Below are 22,056 nucleotides of genomic sequence, written 5' to 3'. Positions count from 1 at the left end.
TAAAAAACATTTCCCGCTCAATGTGGCCCTGACACAAGCCTCATTGGATCAGCAGGCACATTGCCATGGTCTCAATCTTTCTTATATTGTTGTTTTCATCATTGTGCTGTACTCTGCTTCAATATTGCTCCTGTCACTTAGAAACGCATATTTCCCATAGTTTCACTTCACCTTTTCTGCAAGTATTTCAGTGAAACCTGATGCATTTCATCACACGTCCTAAACGATGATATCGTATAAAACTTGCACACGTCTCATCCGGCTCTAAAGGGAGAAGCATGCAAAAGTTGCATCAGGTCTAAATTGGTGAAAGTGAGTAATTGTAGTAATTTAGCACGCGTGTTGTTTGGCCTGCCAGCAATGTAAATTATGCACAAATGAAAACTTTGCTCACACTACTGTAACTTTACACTTTGGAGCCACTCATACCGTTATTAGAGCACCAGTGTAGAAGAAGGATTGAGAGAGGGATGCTGAGGCGAGCAGACGGATATAGAGAGAAGGTGTGTGCAGTAATGGGGCAGAGAATCAAAAAGACACTTATAAAACTTTATGGTCTCATTTATCGCCTGAGTTAGAATCCGAGGAGCAAGCAGTTTTAAGCTGTAAAAGCCACATTTAGGTGTTTTTTTCCAGTTTTCTCTTACTGTGGTTGGGTTGCTTGTAATAGTTCTGTTTAATATTTTTAATAACACAAGTTTTGAGCTACTCACACTAACCTATTTGTCCTGTGTGTTTTTTCAAAGCAGAATGTCCATTGAATCCATTTTTCAAGTCCCCTGGCTTTAAGATTTTTTTTTTCTTTCTTTAGCTTTTTCACATGTTGAAACCAGCTGTCAGTGGCATTTCATAAAAGGTCAAAGTTGAAACTGTGAGATTTCTGCTGGAGACGGAGAGAAGTAACTTAAAGGCAGGGGGGGGGAGACAGGAAACACAGGGGGACAGGTAAATGTTACGAGAGCGAGGAGGAAAAGGGAAAGTAGAGAAAAATAAATATGTGGCTGAAGATGTGACACACACACACACACACACACACACACACACACAGTATAGGAGTTCATTTCATGGTGTCATAAAATGTGACAGCCCGGGTTGCGTTGCTGAAGCATCCTCTGAACTGTGCGGTGTTATTTTGGGACCAGTTTTTATTTCCGTCTCTGTCCCTCCAGTACATCTAAAGCTATGGCTGCACTTTGCTCCTCTGCGACTCTCTTTTTTCCAAATTAATTGATAGTAAACATCAGATTTTATGAGCCCACAATGTTGTGTCCACACATGGCCTGTAAAGTCCTGTTAGGTGTCTTCTGTGGTCGTATTGATTTAAAATCCGTCTGGATTGCCTTTCCTCTAACTCTCTCCAGCTTCTGTATGTGTGTGTGTGCACTTTATTGCCGCGTAGCCTCCACACCAGCTGCCATTACACTCCTGGCTGATGGCCTTACCCTGCTCTTCCTTTGGGTCCACGGAATTTGTCAGTAATGCGAGAAATATCGACAGATTGATTTTTATTCTTTTTTTGCATCCACATCATCATTGATGTTATGTCATGGCTGCGAAATGGCATTGAAAGCCGCAGCTACATAATGGCTGATTTTGTTTGTCAAGCTACATGAAAGCCCAGAAATAATGGAGAAGGAGAACATAACATTGCTTATTGCAAATCTCCCTGCCTCTAAAATTAATCCTAATGGCCATATACACTTTAGTGTGACGCTTCTGTCAGTGATTATTATTATTATTACGTCTGTACAATCACAATATCCAGCATTAAATGGACATTGTAATTATTCAGGATTAAAATATTCAACAAACATGCCTTACATCCAGTATGTCAGCAAATAGGAATAAAACAAGAGACTTAAGCAGATGTCTTGTTTTAATAGTTGCATTGTAGAGGATTACCAGATATGCATTAAAATTAAGGTGATATAAAATACATGTATTAAATGGAAATGAGGCTGGTTAGGGATGAACATCACTTTTAGTGATGTTGGGCCAGAGCCCAGCGGGGGGCCAGCAGACACTGGAGCCGAGAGGAACAAAGGATTGTTAAACTTTGGGCGGGAAAACATCCTCCTGCAGGCTCAAGAATCTCCCCCTGGTGGTGGAAAAATGTTCGGGGAATGCCTTGGAACCCCCGCTGATTTCCAAGCCCAGCCCACTCAGGTCCAGCTCTGACACTCAATTGGCTTAAAGCCAGCATCATCCTATGACCAACTCCTCAAGGAGGAGGACCTCTCAGGTAGAACAAAACCACTGAGACATCAAACATCGCTGCCATTTTTACCCTGCTCTGAAGACAACACCAGGCCCCCTTTGGGGCCTCCCAGCTGATTTAGTTGCTAAAGGGGGCAACCTTAACTTTTAGTTTATCAGCCATTTCCTGCTCTCTGAAGACGTCAATAGACCGTTCCCGGTCTAGCTAGATGATTTTAGTTGCTAAAGGAGGCAATAATTACAGACGTTTGTTTTATTTTCTTTTATTTCTTTATTCAGTCGACGTTTTTATTTTCAAAAGGACTTTTGCTCTTTTAACTTGAAAAGACCAAACAGGAAATTGCACGCGGAACAATCTCAGACTGTTTCACTTTCCCCACGGACTTTTCTTTTCCCAACGATCTACAAACGGCTTCCACAGCCATCCCCTGCAGAAGCGCGAGATTCATTCCGCTGAGGAGCACGAGCTCCACATCCCTGAAGAAGGACGACGTTCATCCCGTCGAGGCAGCACGAGAAAATCCGCTGCTTGTCCGGTCCAGCGGCCGAAGACCGCTTGAGAGACCACGTGATTCACTGGCCCGACGCGCACGCACACCGCGAGGGTGGTACAGTAAGAGGCTTTATTGTCTGGGCAGATGTTAATCTAATACGTAGCGTATTGTTTTAATACTTGAATGTATTTGTTTTGTATGAGACCGCCGAGTCTCTAGTGTTAGCGGCGATTCGCCGTTTCCGGTTACGGCCTTGTGCCACAGTTTTTAAGCGCCGTGAGCAGCGTCTCCAGCTCATTGTGACCGTTCGAACAACTTTAAAGAGACTTTACCGGTCAAACCTCAGCACACAACGCCACTTGGGTGCTGAGTGGTAAAGTAAATGTAATTTGTCTCTGACGGTGCTTTTAAGAGCTTTGCTCTCTCCTTGTATGCTCTCTCTCTCTCTCTCTCTCCTTCTAAACCGACCTATACACACATCTGATCTGTATTTAGAATACAGTTCATGTAACATAGTTAAATCTATATTCAGAGAGGCTGGACACATCTGGAAGCCATGCGGCCCAACGCCAAAGCAGAGACAAAGAATTCTCTTTGTCTGAAAATCCCTTGGTGTAATTCATGTGACGACCACCAGTGTGAGCTCCGGCCACATGGTGTCATTAACATAGACTCCATTTTGAATAACGCAAGTTAAGCCACCATTCTGAATCTATTATTGCCACGCCTCCTCTCTCCCTCTCCTCCCATTCTGGCTCTAAATTCATAACGGCTCCGCCATCTTGTTTTGTAGTCAATCTGCCATTTTGAGAGTTTTTAGGCCTTGATTCCACGAATCATGATCGGCCGCCATCTTAGATGTGACGTGACTGCGTCATCGCCACGCCCCCTTCTTTTTCTCTCTCTCTCGCTCTCTCACACAGACACACCCACACAGACACACCCACACAGACACAGAGACACATTGATAGACACAGACAGATACACACAGACAGATGCACATAGAGGAATACATGTGTTTTTCTAAATTGTGATAAGCGGCTGCTGTTGTTATCTTTGAAATATGGGAGTTTGTTAAAATGATGAATCATTAAATAACACTAACTTTATTTCACATGCATACACATAGACACACACACACAGAGAGACACTTTGACACAGACACACACACACACCGAGACAGACATACATAGGTAGACCGCCGGTTTTACATGTATTTTCTGAATTGTGATAAGTGCTGCTGCTGTGTTTATCTTTGAAATATCGGAGCTTGTTAAAATGATGAATCATTGAATAACATTATAACTTTATTTCCCCTTTTTACGCTCCTCTTCTATAAACATCACCGCTGCTGCTTTCCCTTAACTGCACTGCTCCTCTCTCCTTTCTTTCATTTATCGTGTCTCTTCTGGGGATTGAGTTAATCTGGTGCCAAGATTTTCTGTAATCTGATCCAATTCCCTTTCAGACTTGCAACACACACTACTCTCATCTGATTCGCTGCCGATACAACCACAGAATAACACAAACACACACTCACACTCTCGAAAGTTTAAAGCCTTCACTGTTAATTAAATAATTATTAATATTAAATATTGAGATTATTGATTTGACATTTATCATTATGAGACTGATATCTATAGATTGACTCGTTGGTCCCTGTAACCAGGGTGGTGCCCCGCGACAATAAGCAATGATTACAGATTTGTATTATTCTTAATTGATAATTTTATTGTTTTCATTAATTATTTTAACTATTATTAATGGATAACCGTATCATTTCTAATTAAATGTGTTACATTTCTTAATTAATAGCTTTATCATTTTTGATTATTTTTAAGAAATAATTGTTATTTTAATAATCATATTTCATGATTATTAATAATTAGCCAACGTCAATTCTACTCCTACTATTGCACAACAGTGATAACGGTTGATAATCAAGGCAAAATGTTTCAAAGAGAAAAGTTAAGTCATACTGAACATTTATATGGTCCCTCCCTTACTCCATCCATCCATCCATCCGTCCATGCATTCAACCACCCATCCATCCATACCACTAATCCTGTGAGGGGGAGGGGCTGGAGCTCATTGGACACAAGTCAGAATAAAAGAATCGTGGACACACAGGTGACATCAGCTGTTGCATATTCCTTGTGCGACACAGAGCCTTTGTTTCTCCCAACTGGCTGCTGTGGTTTAGTGATGAGTCTTATACATCATGTACAGTACGTGCACAAACTCTGCTCCTTCCTTTCATCACTCTGACATCTTCTCGGCCACTATTCATCTCAGGCCTTTCGGAGAGTTTTCCTTTTGCTGTGAATCAACTGGCTTTGTTTGTGCTTTGAGCTCAACTCGACAACTCTGTTTCTTTCTGTCCATCACCTCTTCTCTGTCCCTCACCGTCCCTGCTCATTGTATACCCATCTGCTTCCGTCTCCATCTACCTTCCCTCGTCTTGTCAATCCTCTTTTTGTCCCTCTGCCGCATCCATGCATCGCTCTCATGCCATCTGTCACTCTGTGACCTTTCAGTCCTGAGTCGCTCGGGACACTTTCTTTTATTACATTTTCGTAAACACTTGAGTTGAAAATACTTATTTTCGAAAGGGTGGACAACCACAAAGCCAGAGGAAGAAGAGTGACGCAAGTGGCACACACAGATTAATGGCAACTCGAGTTGTAGCCATGGAGGGAAAAACTGAAAAGGAAGGATCAGAAAGGAGTGATCTGAGTGAGGGGGCAGGATAGTGTGATTAAAAATGCAGCAGTTCGTGGTGTAAGGTGTGTGGTTGGTGTAGTGGTTTAATGACTTAGCACGCACGCCTCTACATGAGGGACCTGTTCCTGACCTTCTGTGTTGGCTCTCATCCAGGCTGCTAAAGTGTCCTTGAGAATATCATTAAGTCTCCACTAGTCTTGCTTAGCTAGTCCCATCACCACACTGCTGTGTCAGCGCTGGTGAATAGTCAAGCTGTATCCATTATCATTCTGCTACAGGAGACAAAACACTTTTTTATTTCTTTTAACCAGTCACATTTGTTTTGGTGGATGCTAAGACCAGGATGCAGCCGCTGCAAAGTTTTGTCTGTGGGAACTTGTTTTGGTGGAACCTGTACGGGGGGAGGAGGGGCGATCATGACACTGGTTAATTTCTCTGAGTCTCGATCCAGAGAGTTTTTGTTTTGACAGAAAACATAGTTTGAGGGACTTTAAAGACTTTAGAACTGGATCTTGGAATATGTACTTAAATCATGAGCCCTTGGTGGCAGGTGCATCGCTTTAAGAGTGACAGTGTTGGTCGTTCGGTTAATCTCCAGCTTTGGTCTAGACTGGAAATATTTCAAGTTGAGGAATTGCCATAAAGTTGCCCACAGATATCATTTTGAGAACAGGATGAATCCGGACTTTTCCTCTAGCGCAGCGTGACAGAGCTGCTTGCATGGCTGTAGTCTTCAGTGAAACTTAATCATGTGCCAGTTATACTTTATAAAGAGTGTTCTTCTTTTAGGCACAGTCTTGTCCTCCTAATTAGTATGCACGCTGTAGTTGAGATACTTTTCGACAGCTTAACCAGCGTGGAGAAGAGCATAAACGAGAATTTAAATATCATTGCACCACAGTTTCAAACATATTTGGAGCAAAGCTTGGGTGTTCTGGTCCTCATTGGGAATCTGTTAAGTGTGCATTATGTATTACTTATGACCGTGCTCAGCAAACACTAATTCAGGAGGGAGTCTTATCCTGTCTCGATACTGCACCAGAATTAACAACACAAGTGGAAATGCACTGCGAGATGATGCATCCGCGCTGCATGCAGTCTCCCATGTTGTGTAACGATCAAACGGTTTAAGCACAGTTGAGTTTTATTGAGAAAATGTAAGTGTTATAAATTGTTGAGTATTGTGCGGGCGAGCCAAAATAATACTATCATAAGGGTGCTGTAAAATGCATTTTGTTGGCATATGTGTGTTGTAGTTATTAATATCAGTGCTGCAGAGGAACATGTGTAATTATAGCCTGAAGCTGCAATAAGTGGGTTCTGACCCCTTTGTGCTCAACAGAGGGAAGCGGCTCAATCGGCATAAATTAAGTCCACGAGCAGCAATGAGCAGGTTTCATGCTGAGGGACGCTGAACAAGGTCAGACTCTGGTTAAAGACCACGCTGCACCAATCCCACACAGTTCACTCGGTCATCTCCCCCTCATCAGATGTGAAGGACAGAAGATGTCAGCAGTGAGTTCAGTCGGCGGCTAAGGGCCAATTCACACAAGCAGGAGTCTTTCCGAGTTCACCCTCTGTAATTCGTCCATACATACATTATTCGTACGTACATACATTAGCATGCCTGATTGTGGCATTTTACAGGCATCATACAAGCCAGGATGTGATAGGTCACGCCCACTGGTACCAGTCAACATGTCCCCAGTGATACCAGTTTAACACTGTGACCTTGACCTTTTTAACAGATTAGAAAAAATGTATATATAAATCTGTAGCACTCTACCTCCAAGCAACTTTCCAAGTGTATTCCACATTTAGAGTTTTTTCCTCAGGACAGACAGAAAGACAAACACCTGGTTACAATGCACTTGCTCACTGCCTTTTGTGCAGGAGTAATAAGTGCGATTTTCAATTACCTGACCCTCTTGACTAAGACCGCCCCCATGAGACGGCAATAAGGATGTTTTATCACTCCAATTTAAATCTGTGGAAGCCTCTGTATACCTCACACTTTTCATGGTTGTTTTTCTGTGTCAAATTTTATGACCGAACAGGACCAAACATATGTCCAGCAGACTACCTGGTATACAAATGAAACGGCAAGTGTGGAAAACAGAACTGGAGACGGAAGAGGATGACCTGAATCTTAATTACAGAGGCAGAGGGTATAGAAGTGAGAGTATGGACAGGTATGATTGAAAAGGGAAATGATGGAACTAAGTAATGGACTTAAATCTTGGAGAAAAGCTGGAATGGAGGGATGAATACATGAATTGGCAAACGGTTGAGGGGATTCTGCTCAAGCTCCTTTCCATTACAGCTGGGATGAGAGTGAGCGTGTTGGTGCATATGGGATCGTGTGGAGGTTTGTGTGTGGGCGTTCACATTCTTGTGCTCATTACAGCCTAATCATGACTTTTTTGTGCTGTTAGGCACGTATGTGATATATGTGCATTTGTGCATCACTGCATATGTTTGTGCCTATGTGTGTTTTTTATTGTGTACACTCAGTTTTCGGGTGGGTGAGCACCGATGCTTTGGCAGCTCCCTGCAGCACGAGGATTAGAGAGGTGGCACCACTGAAATGGAGCTGATCTATTCGAGAGTGTGAGTGTGTGTTTGTGTTATTCTGTGGTTGTATCGGCAGCGAATCAGATGAGAGTAGTGTGTGTTGCAAGTCTGAAAGGGAATTGGATCAGATTACAGAAAATCTTGGCACCAGATTAACTCAATCCCCAGAAGAGACACGATAAATGAAAGAAAGGAGAGAGGAGCAGTGCAGTTAAGGGAAAGCAGCAGCGGTGATGTTTATAGAAGAGGAGCGTAAAGTGAAATGTACTGTAGGATTTTGGTTGCGTAACAACTGCTTGGTAATGTGATTGTGCGCCTCTAAAGTTGCTGTGTGTAGCACCTTTAAACAGCTTTTCATTTTCGGCTTGTGGTGCCCCTGTGTATTATACACGAATAAAAATCAAAAATGAATCAGTTTATATGATTAGACCCTTTTCCCCGGCAGAGACTGCTACCGCTGCTCTTCCCACATCTGCTGTAAATTTTCCCTCCATTCCTCCCCTTATTGTCACTGTGTGCAGTTTTCACTTGGGCGTTACTGTAAATTAAGATTTAGTGAAACCTGTATTTTCTCACTCCACCTCTTGGCGATGCTGGGAGCTCTGCCTCAGCTGGTTTGGGTTCTAGAAAACAATGTAAGTTCCTCAATGAGCTGAGAATATGAATGTCTGCTGGATCCGACATGAAAATTCTGGATCAGGCAGACACACACACACACACACACACACACACACACACACGACTAGACAGTCTTTGAACTATTCAGTGCCAGTGATTGTACCATTGATTCCCCCCCGGTTGCTTACTTTTTAAAGCCTTTCAGTGCTGCTATATATGCACAGGTGTTTTGTCGTCTTCTCCACTTGTCACTGAGCGCCTCCTTCCACAGTTCTTCTTCTTGGAGTGAGGCTTCTCCCCTCTGCAGAAGGCTCTTCAGCCATTTGATTTCCTCAGTGTGCTGCACGACTACCTCACAGGCATCAGAGGTCTCCCTTTGCTCGTTTGAATTACTCCAGGACATATTTTGTTTGCAGAGGCTATCACACAACATATGTCTCATCTCCTGCAGCTCTTCGCTGAGCTTCTCCATAGTCTCATTCGCCCACAGTTTCTCTCTGGCTTGAAGTGCCTTCATCTGCTGTTGGCTATCACACTCTTCATTCATCTCTTGTAGCGTGACTATCTGTCAATTGTTATATATTGATCATATAACAATTGAGTTCTGATGCTGATATGATTCCAGTGTATGCAGAATTTTTCTCACTTTGATTCTTTCTCTCATTCAAATGAATAGGGCAGACACTTCATGCATCGTCAGCTTGATTCCGCAAAGCATTCCGGCCGCTCAGTATTCACACTGCATTCTCAGCAGGAAATGAATTCTCATCTTGTTAATGTTGTTCCACACAGAATTTGCATGCAATTACAGATATTTGGCAGCAAACATCCTTGAGGGAAAATCTTCCTCTCTTTTTAGACCTTCTAAGTGAAGGGTCACCACTGGGCTGTTGACCGTTGAGACTGTGTACTGTACTTTACCGTTTTTCAAGCAGTGTTTCCTCAGGGGTCAATTTAACTGAAAACCTCAGAGGGAAGAATCACGAGTGCTCCTCTTTGCCTTGCCAGGTTTCTACGTGGTTCCTTGTTTATGTGCTTTGACTTGAAAGACTAAAGGGATTGTTGTGCTTAGCACCAGCTCTCATCTGCTAAGAGTCTCTTTTGCCTTTGTCCTTGTAGAAATAAAACATTAAGTCTCAAATAAAGCGAAGGCTCCACACAGAAAGCCGAGTGTACATGGCAGTGTTTGCAGTGTACTTTACACTCTAGTACACCTTGTGTGGAATTCTGCTTTTCTGTGCTTAATGAGAACTTTATGTCCTATTAACGAAATAAACTCAAACTTTCATGTGGTAGAATCAAATAAGAAGGCATTGAAGTTTCACCGGTGGCATGCTTTAACCTGGCATGTCATAGTAATACACTATCCTCAGAGCAATAGACTTGCATAGCACTAAATCACCAGTATGGATACATCAAGGGTTATTGCAAACTGTGGCCTAAAGGGGATCCTCTTTTAATGTGTCTACACTTAGAACACTCAGTAAAACTTAAAACCCCAAAATGACTCCGCTTCGGCAAAAAGACAAAGATTAGACATTGTGCAGCTGCAGCACAAACTGACTATGTGCACAATAGGCCCCTGCAAACCAAAGGACAGCAAGAGCACGTCTCATAACTGCAAGCCTATTCTTTTCAGGGGTTACACAAGGCAAATCGCCCTCAGCAATAAACCTACTGCACGAACACTTGGGAAATCAAATGCACTTTGTGTTTGAAAAATGACAAATACTCTCCAAGCTCATATTCTGGATCAGATCCAGTCCCAAACACGTACGGACGCAGTTCAAAAGTTGCCATTTCCAATCAGAATGAGGCGGTTTCTGATGTTCAGATAATCAAAAGTAGATTTTAATAAGCCCAGGATTACTTGTTTCAGAATAAAGCTAGTTTTCACCAGGTCACCGTAAAGTCTGTCTATCATAGAGGAGAGGATGCAAAAGAATTGGGCTGAGGTGGAATAAATATAGCATTTATCTGATTTTTACAAGGGTCATAATTATTATTAATCTTTTCAAAGATGTTCAGATCAGTTCCAATACAGTCTCATACTTACAGAGCCTGAGTTTTGGCAAAGCAACAATTTGAAAAGGTAAAAAAGTATAAGACTTATTTAAAAAAGGAAATGGCTGGCTGTACATTACAGAGTACGTAGGTATTTAGGCCTAACCTCACCTGCGTGCACCAACAGCTCCATGTAACTGTCTCCACTGCAGTGCCTTGCAGACTAAATGGCGTCACATGTACAAGCCTTTGTCAGCACAATTAAGCCACAAGTATCCCATCCTCCCTCACATCAGGGACACGTGCGTTTTCTAAAGCTCCTGAGTCATCTTAAGAGTCTGCTTTCCTTGTTATAATCAAAATTCTGGAAATAACGATTTGACGCCTCTGTGGCCACGAAAGATGCAGCAACAACACTTCTACACCTAACGTGCTCCTAAAGAAACTCGCCTTCCTATTTCTAAAGGCCTCACACACCTATGGGTTGAAGCTGTGCTCAGTTGAGACCTTGGAATCAGCAACACCTGAAATTCTGACTTTCTTTTTACCAGTTTGATCTGTGAGATCAAGAGTAATGCAGATTTTCTCCGTCACCCCACAGAAGATGACGGTGGGGTTTATGTCATGAGTCATTTACAAATTTACATTATTTGACATCCTGTGATAACGATGCAAAGGTTTTCTCATGGACAGAGAGAGAAACCAGGCAGAGTGACGCCCCCCCCCCCCCCCCCCCATATCTCTCTGCTATTCCTCCTCTCTGCGACGACTCTATCTAATCCACTCTTTCATGCCGTGCATCTTTGTCCTGTCTCCCCACTCCCACAGAACACTTTCATTCCTCGTCTCTGTCCTCATTTGGTCCATCCGCCAGTCTTTCCTCGTCCCCCTCCCTCTCTCCATCATTCCACACTCACCCTCTGTTCCCTCTACTCATGAAGTGTTTTTAATGCACTCTACTTCTCTGTCTGTCTGTCTCTCTCTGTCTCTTTGTCTCTGCTTTGCAGTAGCAGCTGTCTCTGTCACTTTCCATTCGAGGTTGTTCACCGGTGTACATCCATGTGCTATGCATGTGCACATTGTGACCTCTCTGTTTGCGCAGCCCACTCACTTGACCGTCAGACCATGTAAAGCAGTGAACACTAGCTGTTACACTGGCTTCTACTGTTACTCACCAACTCTGTGTGTGTGTGTGACAGCAATATGGAGTGACACATATCAGTATTTGTGTGGATTTGCGTAGTCTTGACCTTTTGTGTGCATTCATGTCAACGTGTGTGATCACAGTTATTGACTGTTTATCAATGAGGTCTTGGTTTGGTAGGTACAGTGTATGTATGTCATCACTATTGCTGGCTTTGTACACACACAAACACACCCACACACCCACACACCCACACACACACACACACACACACACACTATGAATAATCTGGCTGCACACAGAAGGTTAAGGGAAAGCTAAGCCCAGCGGAAAATTACCATTCTGCGTGTGAGTGTAATCGTATTTATGGCTGCTCTTTAACATCTGTGCACATGCTGTATGTATGTATGATATATGTGCATGTATGTACAGTATACAGCTTCACCCTTAAGTGTTTTTAAGATATCGAACTGCTTCAGAAGGTCATGGTTTCTGTATTAATGAACCCTCATAGTTGAGTAATAAGAGTGCTGCACACACGCGCAGACATACACACGCACATACTTGTGTCTGGTAAGAGAAAAGAAACCCACTGAAAAAATTGTCTGTGTCACGCCCCCACCACTATTCGTGCGTGCATGTGTCGAGGCTCATACATTTTAATTTAATCAAGTTTGTATGCATGTCAAGTTGTGTGTTGAAGTGAGTATTATCCCCTTAATGAGTCTCTGTGGTAAAAGCTGTGGGGAGCTACAGATGCCATAAATGGGACTAATTCCTCTCAGCAGAGAAGTCTCATGCCGACTCTGAATATTTTTACACGCATGATGTTTTACAAGGTGAATATGATTCATATTGCACGTGAGAGCGTGTGTATTGGAGATGTTATACCGTTAATTATGGGCTTAATGAAGGTTTCCACGCTCATGTTATCGAACCTGTGTGCAGCATTTGTTTACGTGTGTATTATGCATGATGGATTCTTCATTCCCACTGCATCCCTAACATCTTTCAGCTTTTTGTCTGGGTTGTTTTGCAAAATTCTAATCACTGCAGTTCTAGTTTTGGACCAAATGACTCATCAAACGGCTCTAGATACATACTGTAGGTAGAGCTTATACCTTCACATCTGCAAAGATATATTTTTGGTTCTGCCACTTTTGCTTGCACCTCCCTAATTCCATGATGGATGTTGTTTTCCTCCAAAATTGTCTTTGCTCTGAATACTGGGAAATTAGATTTTAGGGACAATCAGCGTTCTGTCTGGGTCTGATCCGAGTGAGCTGCCGTGATTGGTTGGAACACCAATCATGCTTCGTTGCTTAAATCATCTGTGTAATTTGTGTAAACCTGCCTAGTCTTGAAATTATAATGATGATTATAAACTTTATTTATCTAGCATTTATAGGGCAATTAAACTCTGCATGCAGCTCCCACTGGGTAACAATAAACTGAAGCTGAGACGATTCAAAGTGGAATTGTGAAGAATTAGTTTGTAAAGTGTTGGTGTTGGTATAATAACATGCTATATTACCCCACAGTTATACAATTATAGTATATGGTATCCCAGTCTTGTACCTGGACATTTCAAAGATTTATGCAGGATCAGGAGATGACCACATCTTCCAAACATATCAATAACATCCATTTAGTTGTTGCTTGGAGAAGATATTGTAGTGGATGGACAAATTAAAATGATTGACACGTGTTAGCTCACACATTAGCATATTTGACTGTCCTGCATGAGGTGTCCCCTCCTCCATTTAGGCCAAGATATTCTTTTCTTATTCATTTCCATGGTCCAAGGAGACATTTTGTGATGTTGGATAAAGCTGTTGTACAACTAGGCTGTGGACTTTTGTCCTTTTGCAAATAAACATTTTCTAGGGAGGGTATGTGTAAAACCATGTATGCAGAGTGACCCATGCTGTTGTTCATTGTTGTCTCCTGGCTCTGTGTGAATATATAAGACGTCGACTTCCATTTCTATGCGCTGTGATTGAGCCCAGAAGAAAAACCCTTTTATATTTAATGTACCTGACACTGATTGAGTCTGATTGCAGCGTTGTAGACGGAACGTCAATGGGGGAAAATGGTCTTTTACGATGATGGGCTTTCAATAAATCCCCTTTGATTAATGATGTAATTATCACATAACAGAGAAAATGATGAAGGCCCTCCTCCCTCCATGCAAATAAAACATGATGCTTATCCCACACTCATTTAACGTAGTCATATTTGCACGGACAGACGACAGGAGTTTTTCATTCTTTTGGCTTCATGGCTCATTAAGATGAGCGATTGCTGCTCCTTGAGTGTTTACACAACTAATATTATCACCTGGATACCTCAGTGCAGTATAACAGCTTTTCTCCCCATGTTTTCTTGCCGCAGGTGGGATACGAGAACGCTGGGACCGTGGAGTTCCTGGTGGACAAACATGGCAAACACTACTTCATCGAAGTCAACTCCCGGCTCCAGGTTGAACACACAGTCACAGAAGAAATCACAGAGTAAGTAGCAGATGTTTAGAGGAGGTGGGCAGCTGGGTGGTTGCAGCGGTTGTCATTTTGTGTGTGTGTGGTTTTTGGGGATCATCTGTCTACAAACAGGTGTGCAGCTATGAGGTTAGAGGCTTCCCACTAGATGGAGAGAACTAAGGTTGGAGGTAGGAAGGAGGTTTTAGGCTCTGAAAGATGCCAAGGAGGAGATGAGTGGAATGGAGAGAGAGGGGAAGAGACTGGGGAAGAGGACAGGTGGAGTCAGTGAAGAGGAGCGGAAAGATGGGGTCAGGGGGAGGGTGAGAGACAACGGGATTGAAGGAGAGGGGTGAGGACGAGCGAGGGGATAATGAAAAATATAAATAGCAGTCTGCTCCACTGATGACCTGTGAGATTTGCTCGGCTGAAACAACACAGATGGGTCTCAAACGAACACACACAAGACATAAACGCAGGCAAACACACAGGTACAGGTGTTCTGGCCCCGCAGTCGCAGCCAAAAATCAGTGCTCAGCACTGATCTGTGTGTAAACGCAGAAATCTGCAATTAATTCACATTTGATATCCTGCAGGATTCATTTGATTAATGAACAAAAGCATACAGACTAATAATCAATGCAACGAGTCCAGGAGGTTATTGGCAGAGGGAGGTATGCCTGGCAAGTCTACTTGTTCCTACGGCAACCAAATATGACTGACAATTTAACCATCAGCGTGCACTCTTGTTTGGCCTCTTTCATCTCTTCAGTCTTTGTGCTTTCTCTTGTTACTATACATGAAGAAGCCCTTTGATCAAACCGTGATGTTTGCATCCAACCACAGAGAAGTACATCAGCTGCAGGAGAGTTCAAACACGTATAAGCAAACACGCTGAGCTCCCCTCGGCAGCACAGACGGTTTTATTTGGACTGCCAGAGGTCTGGTAAGCTTTAGTAGGTAGATACCAGCTTTAACAATGTGGGTAATGTGACTTGAAACATGGTCTGATGAATGTGAGAGCACAACATTCAACATCAATAAAACAAGTTGGCATAATGTAGGCAGACTTTTATTTCCTGTAGGCCTGTGGTTTCCCATGTTACGCTGATATTAGGATAAAGCTTGTATCTGCCATTTCTTTTCATGAGTTTAAAAGTTGTGTGTGTGGGTTCATCCCTTTCCTCCGTACTTGGCTTGGACTCGGGGGTGTCAGTGGCACCTCAATATACCCAGAGCTCAGTTTAACTAAACATAATATCCCCTAAATTGTTGTCCGGGCACTGTACTGCACAGTAAGTACACCTCCCGGCTCACTTACTCACCTGATTGCACATCATCCAAAGACTGTGGACACATATAGACCCTCTCTGACTGCCCTGGCGGCTTTGTTTCACCTGTAATGGTCCGACATATTTCACCTTTATGTTTTTAAACAACGGTATAGAAGGCACCTCAGCAGATTCCCAGCAGGCCTCCATCCAATATTTAGACACTTTCAATTACCAACAAGACTTGTGTGGGTGTGCGGAGGCAGTGAGTTAAAGATTTCCCTCGTGGAGCTTTTCTTCTAAACAAAGACGTGTGTTTGTCATCGAAGCACGTTGTATCATTGAGGCCTAACAAATGGGTTGTGTTCCCCATCTACTCACTGCCTTGGCTTGGCGCTTTTTTATTGACTGGTTTCATAGCATGTTGCTGATGTAGTGTAATAGAGCGGATTGTGTGTCGCGTCGTGCACATACATTAAATAGGAACAAACACAGAAGCGGCCCAATCATGCAAACATCTCACTACTCATCACTATACAATTTCCTGGCTTTCCTGTATTTTCTACTATTGCTGTTTGATGTAGTGTCGCATCAAATATATTTGAAAATAAAAAGCGGCCAAATTGGAAGATTAGGAACGAACGAATGAACTTGGACAATATTACACTAATATTTCCCTCTAGTTGCATTTCAACCAGGATGTCATGCAGCATTATTCTTGAGTACAAAAAGAGATGGAGCAAGCCCCCCCCTCTGCCTCTTTGTAACCTCTCCTCCTTCATACACTTTTTTGTCTTCCTCTCATGCATTGAGACACGCTCGTGTACAAACAGGAACTATTTAAAAAGTAATTCTCATGTATTAGACCCCTCGGATCCTGCACCAGTTTGTCATATCCTCTCTCTCCTGCAGGGAAACCCTCTCATCACTGAGCAAATGTGAAGTTTTGGGGAATTGGGGTCATTTGAATTGGCAGCAGTGCAGTAATGACTAGAATCCGGGCAGCGTCATACATCAAACCGCACATGTTGAAAGTTTCAGCTGTCACAAGCAACACTTTTCATTTGCACAGCTTTCATGTCAGGCGGAGGCTTAACTCTGGGCAGCCACAGCCGACAGTGGGAGAGAGAACAAGTCCCATCAACAGAAACCCAATATGCATGCGTCTAAATGGTCGGGGAAATGACGAGAGCGAACACTGTACTGCCGTGTCATTTCAACATCATGTCCATTACTTTTTCAGCTTCTCCGTTTCACTTGGCTACCCCCCCCTCCAATCTCTGAGCTGTGTGAGCACATTCATTCTGGTCTCCATGTGTTTGAACTGACTGTGTCACTAATAGACTTGCCGCAAAGGTATTTGTCACACTGACTCGTGTAACTCCCCTCTAAACCTGCTGCTCATTCCACACCGTCTTTCATCGGGTTCATCTCTCCCGCCTCATTTGTTTTTCATCAGTCATCCTCCTCGTTCCGTTCTTCTATCTCCCTCATTGTCTCGCGGTCGTTCTTAGATTTTATCGTTCTTTCTCCTCCGCTGCTCCTTCCTTTGTGGAACACACACCCTAATGCTTTTTTAGACGAAGCTCCACTGGACACCATGCCAGGAAGCCCATTGCCTTTGTGTGTCAGAATCGTTTTAGGCCCTGTTTATATCTGAATTGAAATGCATCCTGGGTGATCAGATCCCCGGTGGGCTGCTCCAAGTACAGATAATATGCAAATGGCCAAACTGGAGCACTGCCAACTCAACTGAGGTCCTTTGTGAAAGCTGGCTTGGTCCAGGATGTCTGAAAATTAATAAAACTAAACATAGAGATGTTTTTAGAGTGCATCAAAAATCTTGAGTGTTTGTTTTGCCTGAAACCCACCAAGGAATAGATTCAGTCTTTGTTGGTTTGATTTGTTCTTCTCTTAATTCAAGCAGATTGCTGCCTCCAGCCAGTTAAAAGGTAGAGATATAAACTAAAGAGTGTGGACTTGAAGGTATGAACAGAATGTTAGTTGCATCTCCAGCCAATTTTTTAGATGAATTAACTTGAAGTTTGGTGCAGATGTTATCAGTCCCCAGGTTAAGAATGACTTTGCTGTCCCCCTGACCTTTCTATTGGGTTGACATATCATTTTTTAGAGTGAAACAACTATTGCTAATTACATTACATTACATGTCATTTAGCTGACACTTTTGTCCAAGCGACTTACATTTTTAGTACACTCAACATTTATGAGGGGCCATTTAGGGGTTCAGTATCTTGCCAAGGACACTAAGGCATGCAGATGGGGAAGAGCGGGGATTGAACCGGCAACCGTCTTGTTGGACAACGCCCACTCTACCCCCTAGGCCACACCGCCCCTAATTAGCATTGCCTCGACTGTTGTCATCCTATCACTACAAACTAAGATGCTGGTGTTATCCACATGTTGGTCAGATCACATCTCAAGGTTCACTCTGACATTTGACTTGTCTCAACTCTAATTGTAAGTTCAACTTTGCAGAGTTTGGTCATAAACTCCCTAACCAGCTCACAGGTCACCTAACTCCTCCACCTCCTGTAATGTCACATGTAACAAAGTCCCCTCTCTCTTTAATCTATCCCCTCTTCCTTCCCACACATCCATCTCATCCTAACAGTCCTCCCTCAGGCTCTCCCCTTCATCTCTGTCCTCAGCTGCCTTCGTGCACAGGTCTCTCCACCTCTGTCCGTCCGGCCGTCCCCCCTGTCTGTCTTCCTTCCTCGCGCCGTTGCCTCCTGCTCCGTCTCCTCCATTTCCCGCTGCCATCCTTTCAGCCCTGTCAGTTTCTCCCTCTGTGTGAATACCACTCACTCACCCCCTCATCCTCTTTTTTTCACCCCTTTGACGTCTGTCTCTTCACTCATCTCTCCCTCACTCCGTCTCTCGCTGTCCTTAGCCTCACCCACCTTCACTCATCTTTACTGTGTCCCTTCAGGAACTTGTCCTCCCTCCTCTGCCCCTATTTTTATCCTGCTGTATTGTCCCACCACCTCCACTTGTCTCCTTTGCTCCATACTTTCATGTAGGAGTAGAAACACCAGCCATACAAAACAACCATAAAGAGGGACTTCTAGGTGATTAAACCACATTTGTAGAGGCAGCGACAGGGGGAGTCATTAAGTCCAATCCTCTGTGTATTAGCTTTGATTAGCATGCACGTCAAAAAAACAAGGGGTGAGCCTTTTCCATTAGGATGTCACCATATTCCAAGCAAAGTCAGAATAATCCTGTTTTAGTCTAATAGCATATGAGAGTTCAAGAAATACTCATTAGCATCTTTGGAGAATTTCATTTTTGAAACAGTTCCTTCGCCACAGACAGTGAACAGGCAGAGCGTCCACCTAAGAAAATGAATCCTTCAATTTGCATCTCTCATAAGAAAAGACATGACACTGACCTCCTAGTTTCATGCGTCCTCAGGCTTGCATGTCCACAAGAGGACAGCGCAGAGTCAAGAGTTTCTGACAATAACTAAGATGGCAACGCTGGAGGAGGTTGTCATTATTCATTTCCGAAAACGTACACCAATACAGACGTAATGAATTCTGAGAACGGACAGGAAGCTCTGTCTGTATCTTTATACGTATCAAACATTAAGCATTAATGAGGGTTTATCGGTGAATAAACAAGCATGTTTAGAATTTCTTCCAAATTTGGTCTAAAATGACCAAGTATATTCACCCGAAATGTGACCGAACACCAACACTGGCACATGATGGTCCACCAGTTAAATTTGTGGAAAAGAGTTGGAGTTGGCAGTGGAATTTAATGACGAATCTGTTTGCATTGGCTCTAGTATTTAACATATTGACTCTCAGACATATCTTAAAACAACGTCAAAACACAAACTGTCCATGCTCACCGCCAGAAATCTCTCTCTTCCATACGTCCTCACATTTATCCTCCTCTTCCTCTGCCATTGTTCCTCACCTCCCCCTTCACCTATACTGCCTCCTCTCTTGCTTTGTTGTCATATCTCTCGCTTCCCCACAACAGTGAGAGCTTGACAGGTGAAGTGTTTTTGGCATTCTCTCGCTTCTTTTACCTCTCTCGCTCTCTCTCTCAGTTCTGACAATGGGTGCGCACACAAGTCTCATTGAGACGTCCGAATACCACAATATATAACAGAATTCATGCAACACACACACACACTGTCATTCCCTGACACGCACAAAAATACGCCCCTGTATTGAAAAACTTGTAATGTCTAAAGTCATCGAACAAATACACATCCGCACACTTGAGGAGGAACATTATGTGAATACCTAATCATCTTTTTTCCTGCTTTACCGAATTCCTGCACAATGGAGGCGGTTCTGTCTGAGTGTGTATGCGATTGGGGAAGTGCGAGCTCCACGTCAGATATACTGTATATTGTCTGGGAGGCAAACCCTGTGTGCATGAGGGTGAGATGCTTGTGTATGAGACGCTCTTTTGTCCGAAAGGCATACGAGGGAAATGTGTTTGTGTGAGACGGGCCGCCCGCCTCTGCATTCCACTCCGGCTCTGCCTTTCAACTCTCGAGGTTCAATTTGTCCATAATTTAGCTGTAAACGATCTTTCCTCTACGCGTGGACTTTGTGTTCCTCAGTGACGGCAAGCGTGTGTGTGTTAGCGTGCACGTTACCGTCGAGGGGCATTCTATGTTTTGTTAGATCGGTGGACGGCAGTACTTTAGATCGTAAAGCGATGTAATTATACCCAAAGGCTCGTGCTGTGCTGTGTATGCAAGTGCAGGCAGAAGACCAAGAGGGATTCTGTGAGCCTATTGGTTGGAAAAGGCACAAGGAGGAAGTGTTTGGCCCTTTAATGCGGCGATGTCTGAGTGGGTAAATGTGAGGGACAAATGTCAGGAGGCAAAGTTTTCCTTCACTGCTGCTTGTGAGAGTCCTGCCTTCTAGATGTGGTCGAGCAGGAATTCAAGTCCACTGATTTAATGCCAGGCTTCCCTATTTGTCCAGCCTCCGCCCTATTTCCACAGCCTTGCAGGAAGAATTCAACCGTGTTACCACCTAACACCTTTCTCCCCCAAATGCATTTGTTGCTCTAAGGCAGTGGTTACACTCCGGCTGTGCAACACCCCATCAAACTCCATCAATACAAGTCTCAGCAAACAATTTGTAAACCAACCTAAACTGAGCCAGGCCTAACGTTTGATATCAGAGGACAGGAGCCCAGTCGGCTTGGTCTGATGTGGATCAAAGAATATTTAACTTTCCATTCATAGATACTCTACCGCTTGAATGTTCTCACCCTTTTAGCTTCACAGATTTTGGATGTCTGACGTCCACAGGATTCACTCTTTCCCTGACTGCTCTGCATTAACTCATGGCCTGGTAGACTGGTTTAACTTTAGGCTTCAGCTCTTTACTGTGTAATTCACAAATCTTTAAGATTCAAAGATGAGTTGACACATTCCTTCTTGACCTTTGACCTCAGGCTCCTTGTCCGTTAGTAATGTCAAGGACTCGACAGAATTTGTACTTTTGACATTTTCCCATTAAACAAAGCTGAAGCTGTGTCACATATTACTGGCCGGGCCCCTACAATTATAGGATTTTAACATCGGAGTCTCTAACCTATGGCAAGAGAGCCCGCTGTACCTTTAATATAACCCACCCATAATGCATTGAGTGCAGGGTACAGTGTCTGCCAGCTTTCACACTGATATAGGATGTCAGGCAGATTCAGAGCTATAATAAGTTGCGGGCGCTGGTGTATTATATTTCAAATGACAGCAACATGACATGATTTACTAACATGCACAGTATCGGATACCTGCAGCAGAGTTTGACTGACAAGGGTTTTTAAGGACGGGCTGTAAAAGTTTGGACGGGAGCCACAGTATTTTGTGCGGCGTCTTTATTTCAAGGTTTTCCTGCCAGTTTGATTGTTTCACGACAGGAAAAAGAAATATATGGCTGATTCTCGTCTTCACTGCGCGGCGGGAAATAAATAACATGTTCCTGTGGACAATCAGTGCAATATTGAAAACCAAATCTCAAAGGTCATTAAACAAACTGCATCAGATCCATCACACAGGGCCGCGGCATGACAGTGACTGATCGATGCTCATTTTTAAAAACCAAAATGCGTGTGCAGATACAGTGTATTGACAGACTGATGACACACTCGGCTGCGACGTGCACCACCGTCCCATCGAAGTGCAGATAATAACAAACCCGTCCATGCATGCAGAATGTTAAACGTGATTAAGTGTCTCATTTGAATCGTTTCAGGTTAAGGGCTTCAGACAGCCAGTATTGATCACTTTAGCAGCGTAGCATTGATTGCCTAAATGGTAATGTTGTTAAATAAACTCCATAATATCCATCATAGTCAACGTGTCATGTAGTCACCGCAATGACAAATGTCTAATTCTAGTTTATAATAATAAAAAAAAGTCATTATCAGTGGTTTCAGAAACGACAAACACAAGCACCCCCGAGTCTACTGCTGTGTTCAGTGTAATAAAGTCTCAGCTCGTTATTAACTTTATATTTAATACTGCGCTTTTT

General features: G+C 43.2%; 1 protein-coding gene across 1 annotated transcript in view; it reads left to right on the top strand.

Annotated features, from left to right (window-relative positions):
• pcxb (pyruvate carboxylase b) overlaps positions 1–22,056 on the top strand; it is a 268,140-nt gene that overhangs the window by 39,796 nt on the left and 206,288 nt on the right. Inside the window, exon 10 of the mRNA XM_053416586.1 lies at positions 14,170–14,288. Within this exon, the coding sequence (XP_053272561.1) occupies positions 14,170–14,288 (119 nt within the window). The remainder of the gene's footprint in view (positions 1–14,169; positions 14,289–22,056) is intronic.

Source organism: Pleuronectes platessa, chromosome 23, assembly GCF_947347685.1.
Source record: "Pleuronectes platessa chromosome 23, fPlePla1.1, whole genome shotgun sequence".
In the NCBI taxonomy this organism is placed as follows: domain Eukaryota; kingdom Metazoa; phylum Chordata; class Actinopteri; order Pleuronectiformes; family Pleuronectidae; genus Pleuronectes; species Pleuronectes platessa.
This window is presented reverse-complemented; position numbering and strand designations above follow the sequence as displayed.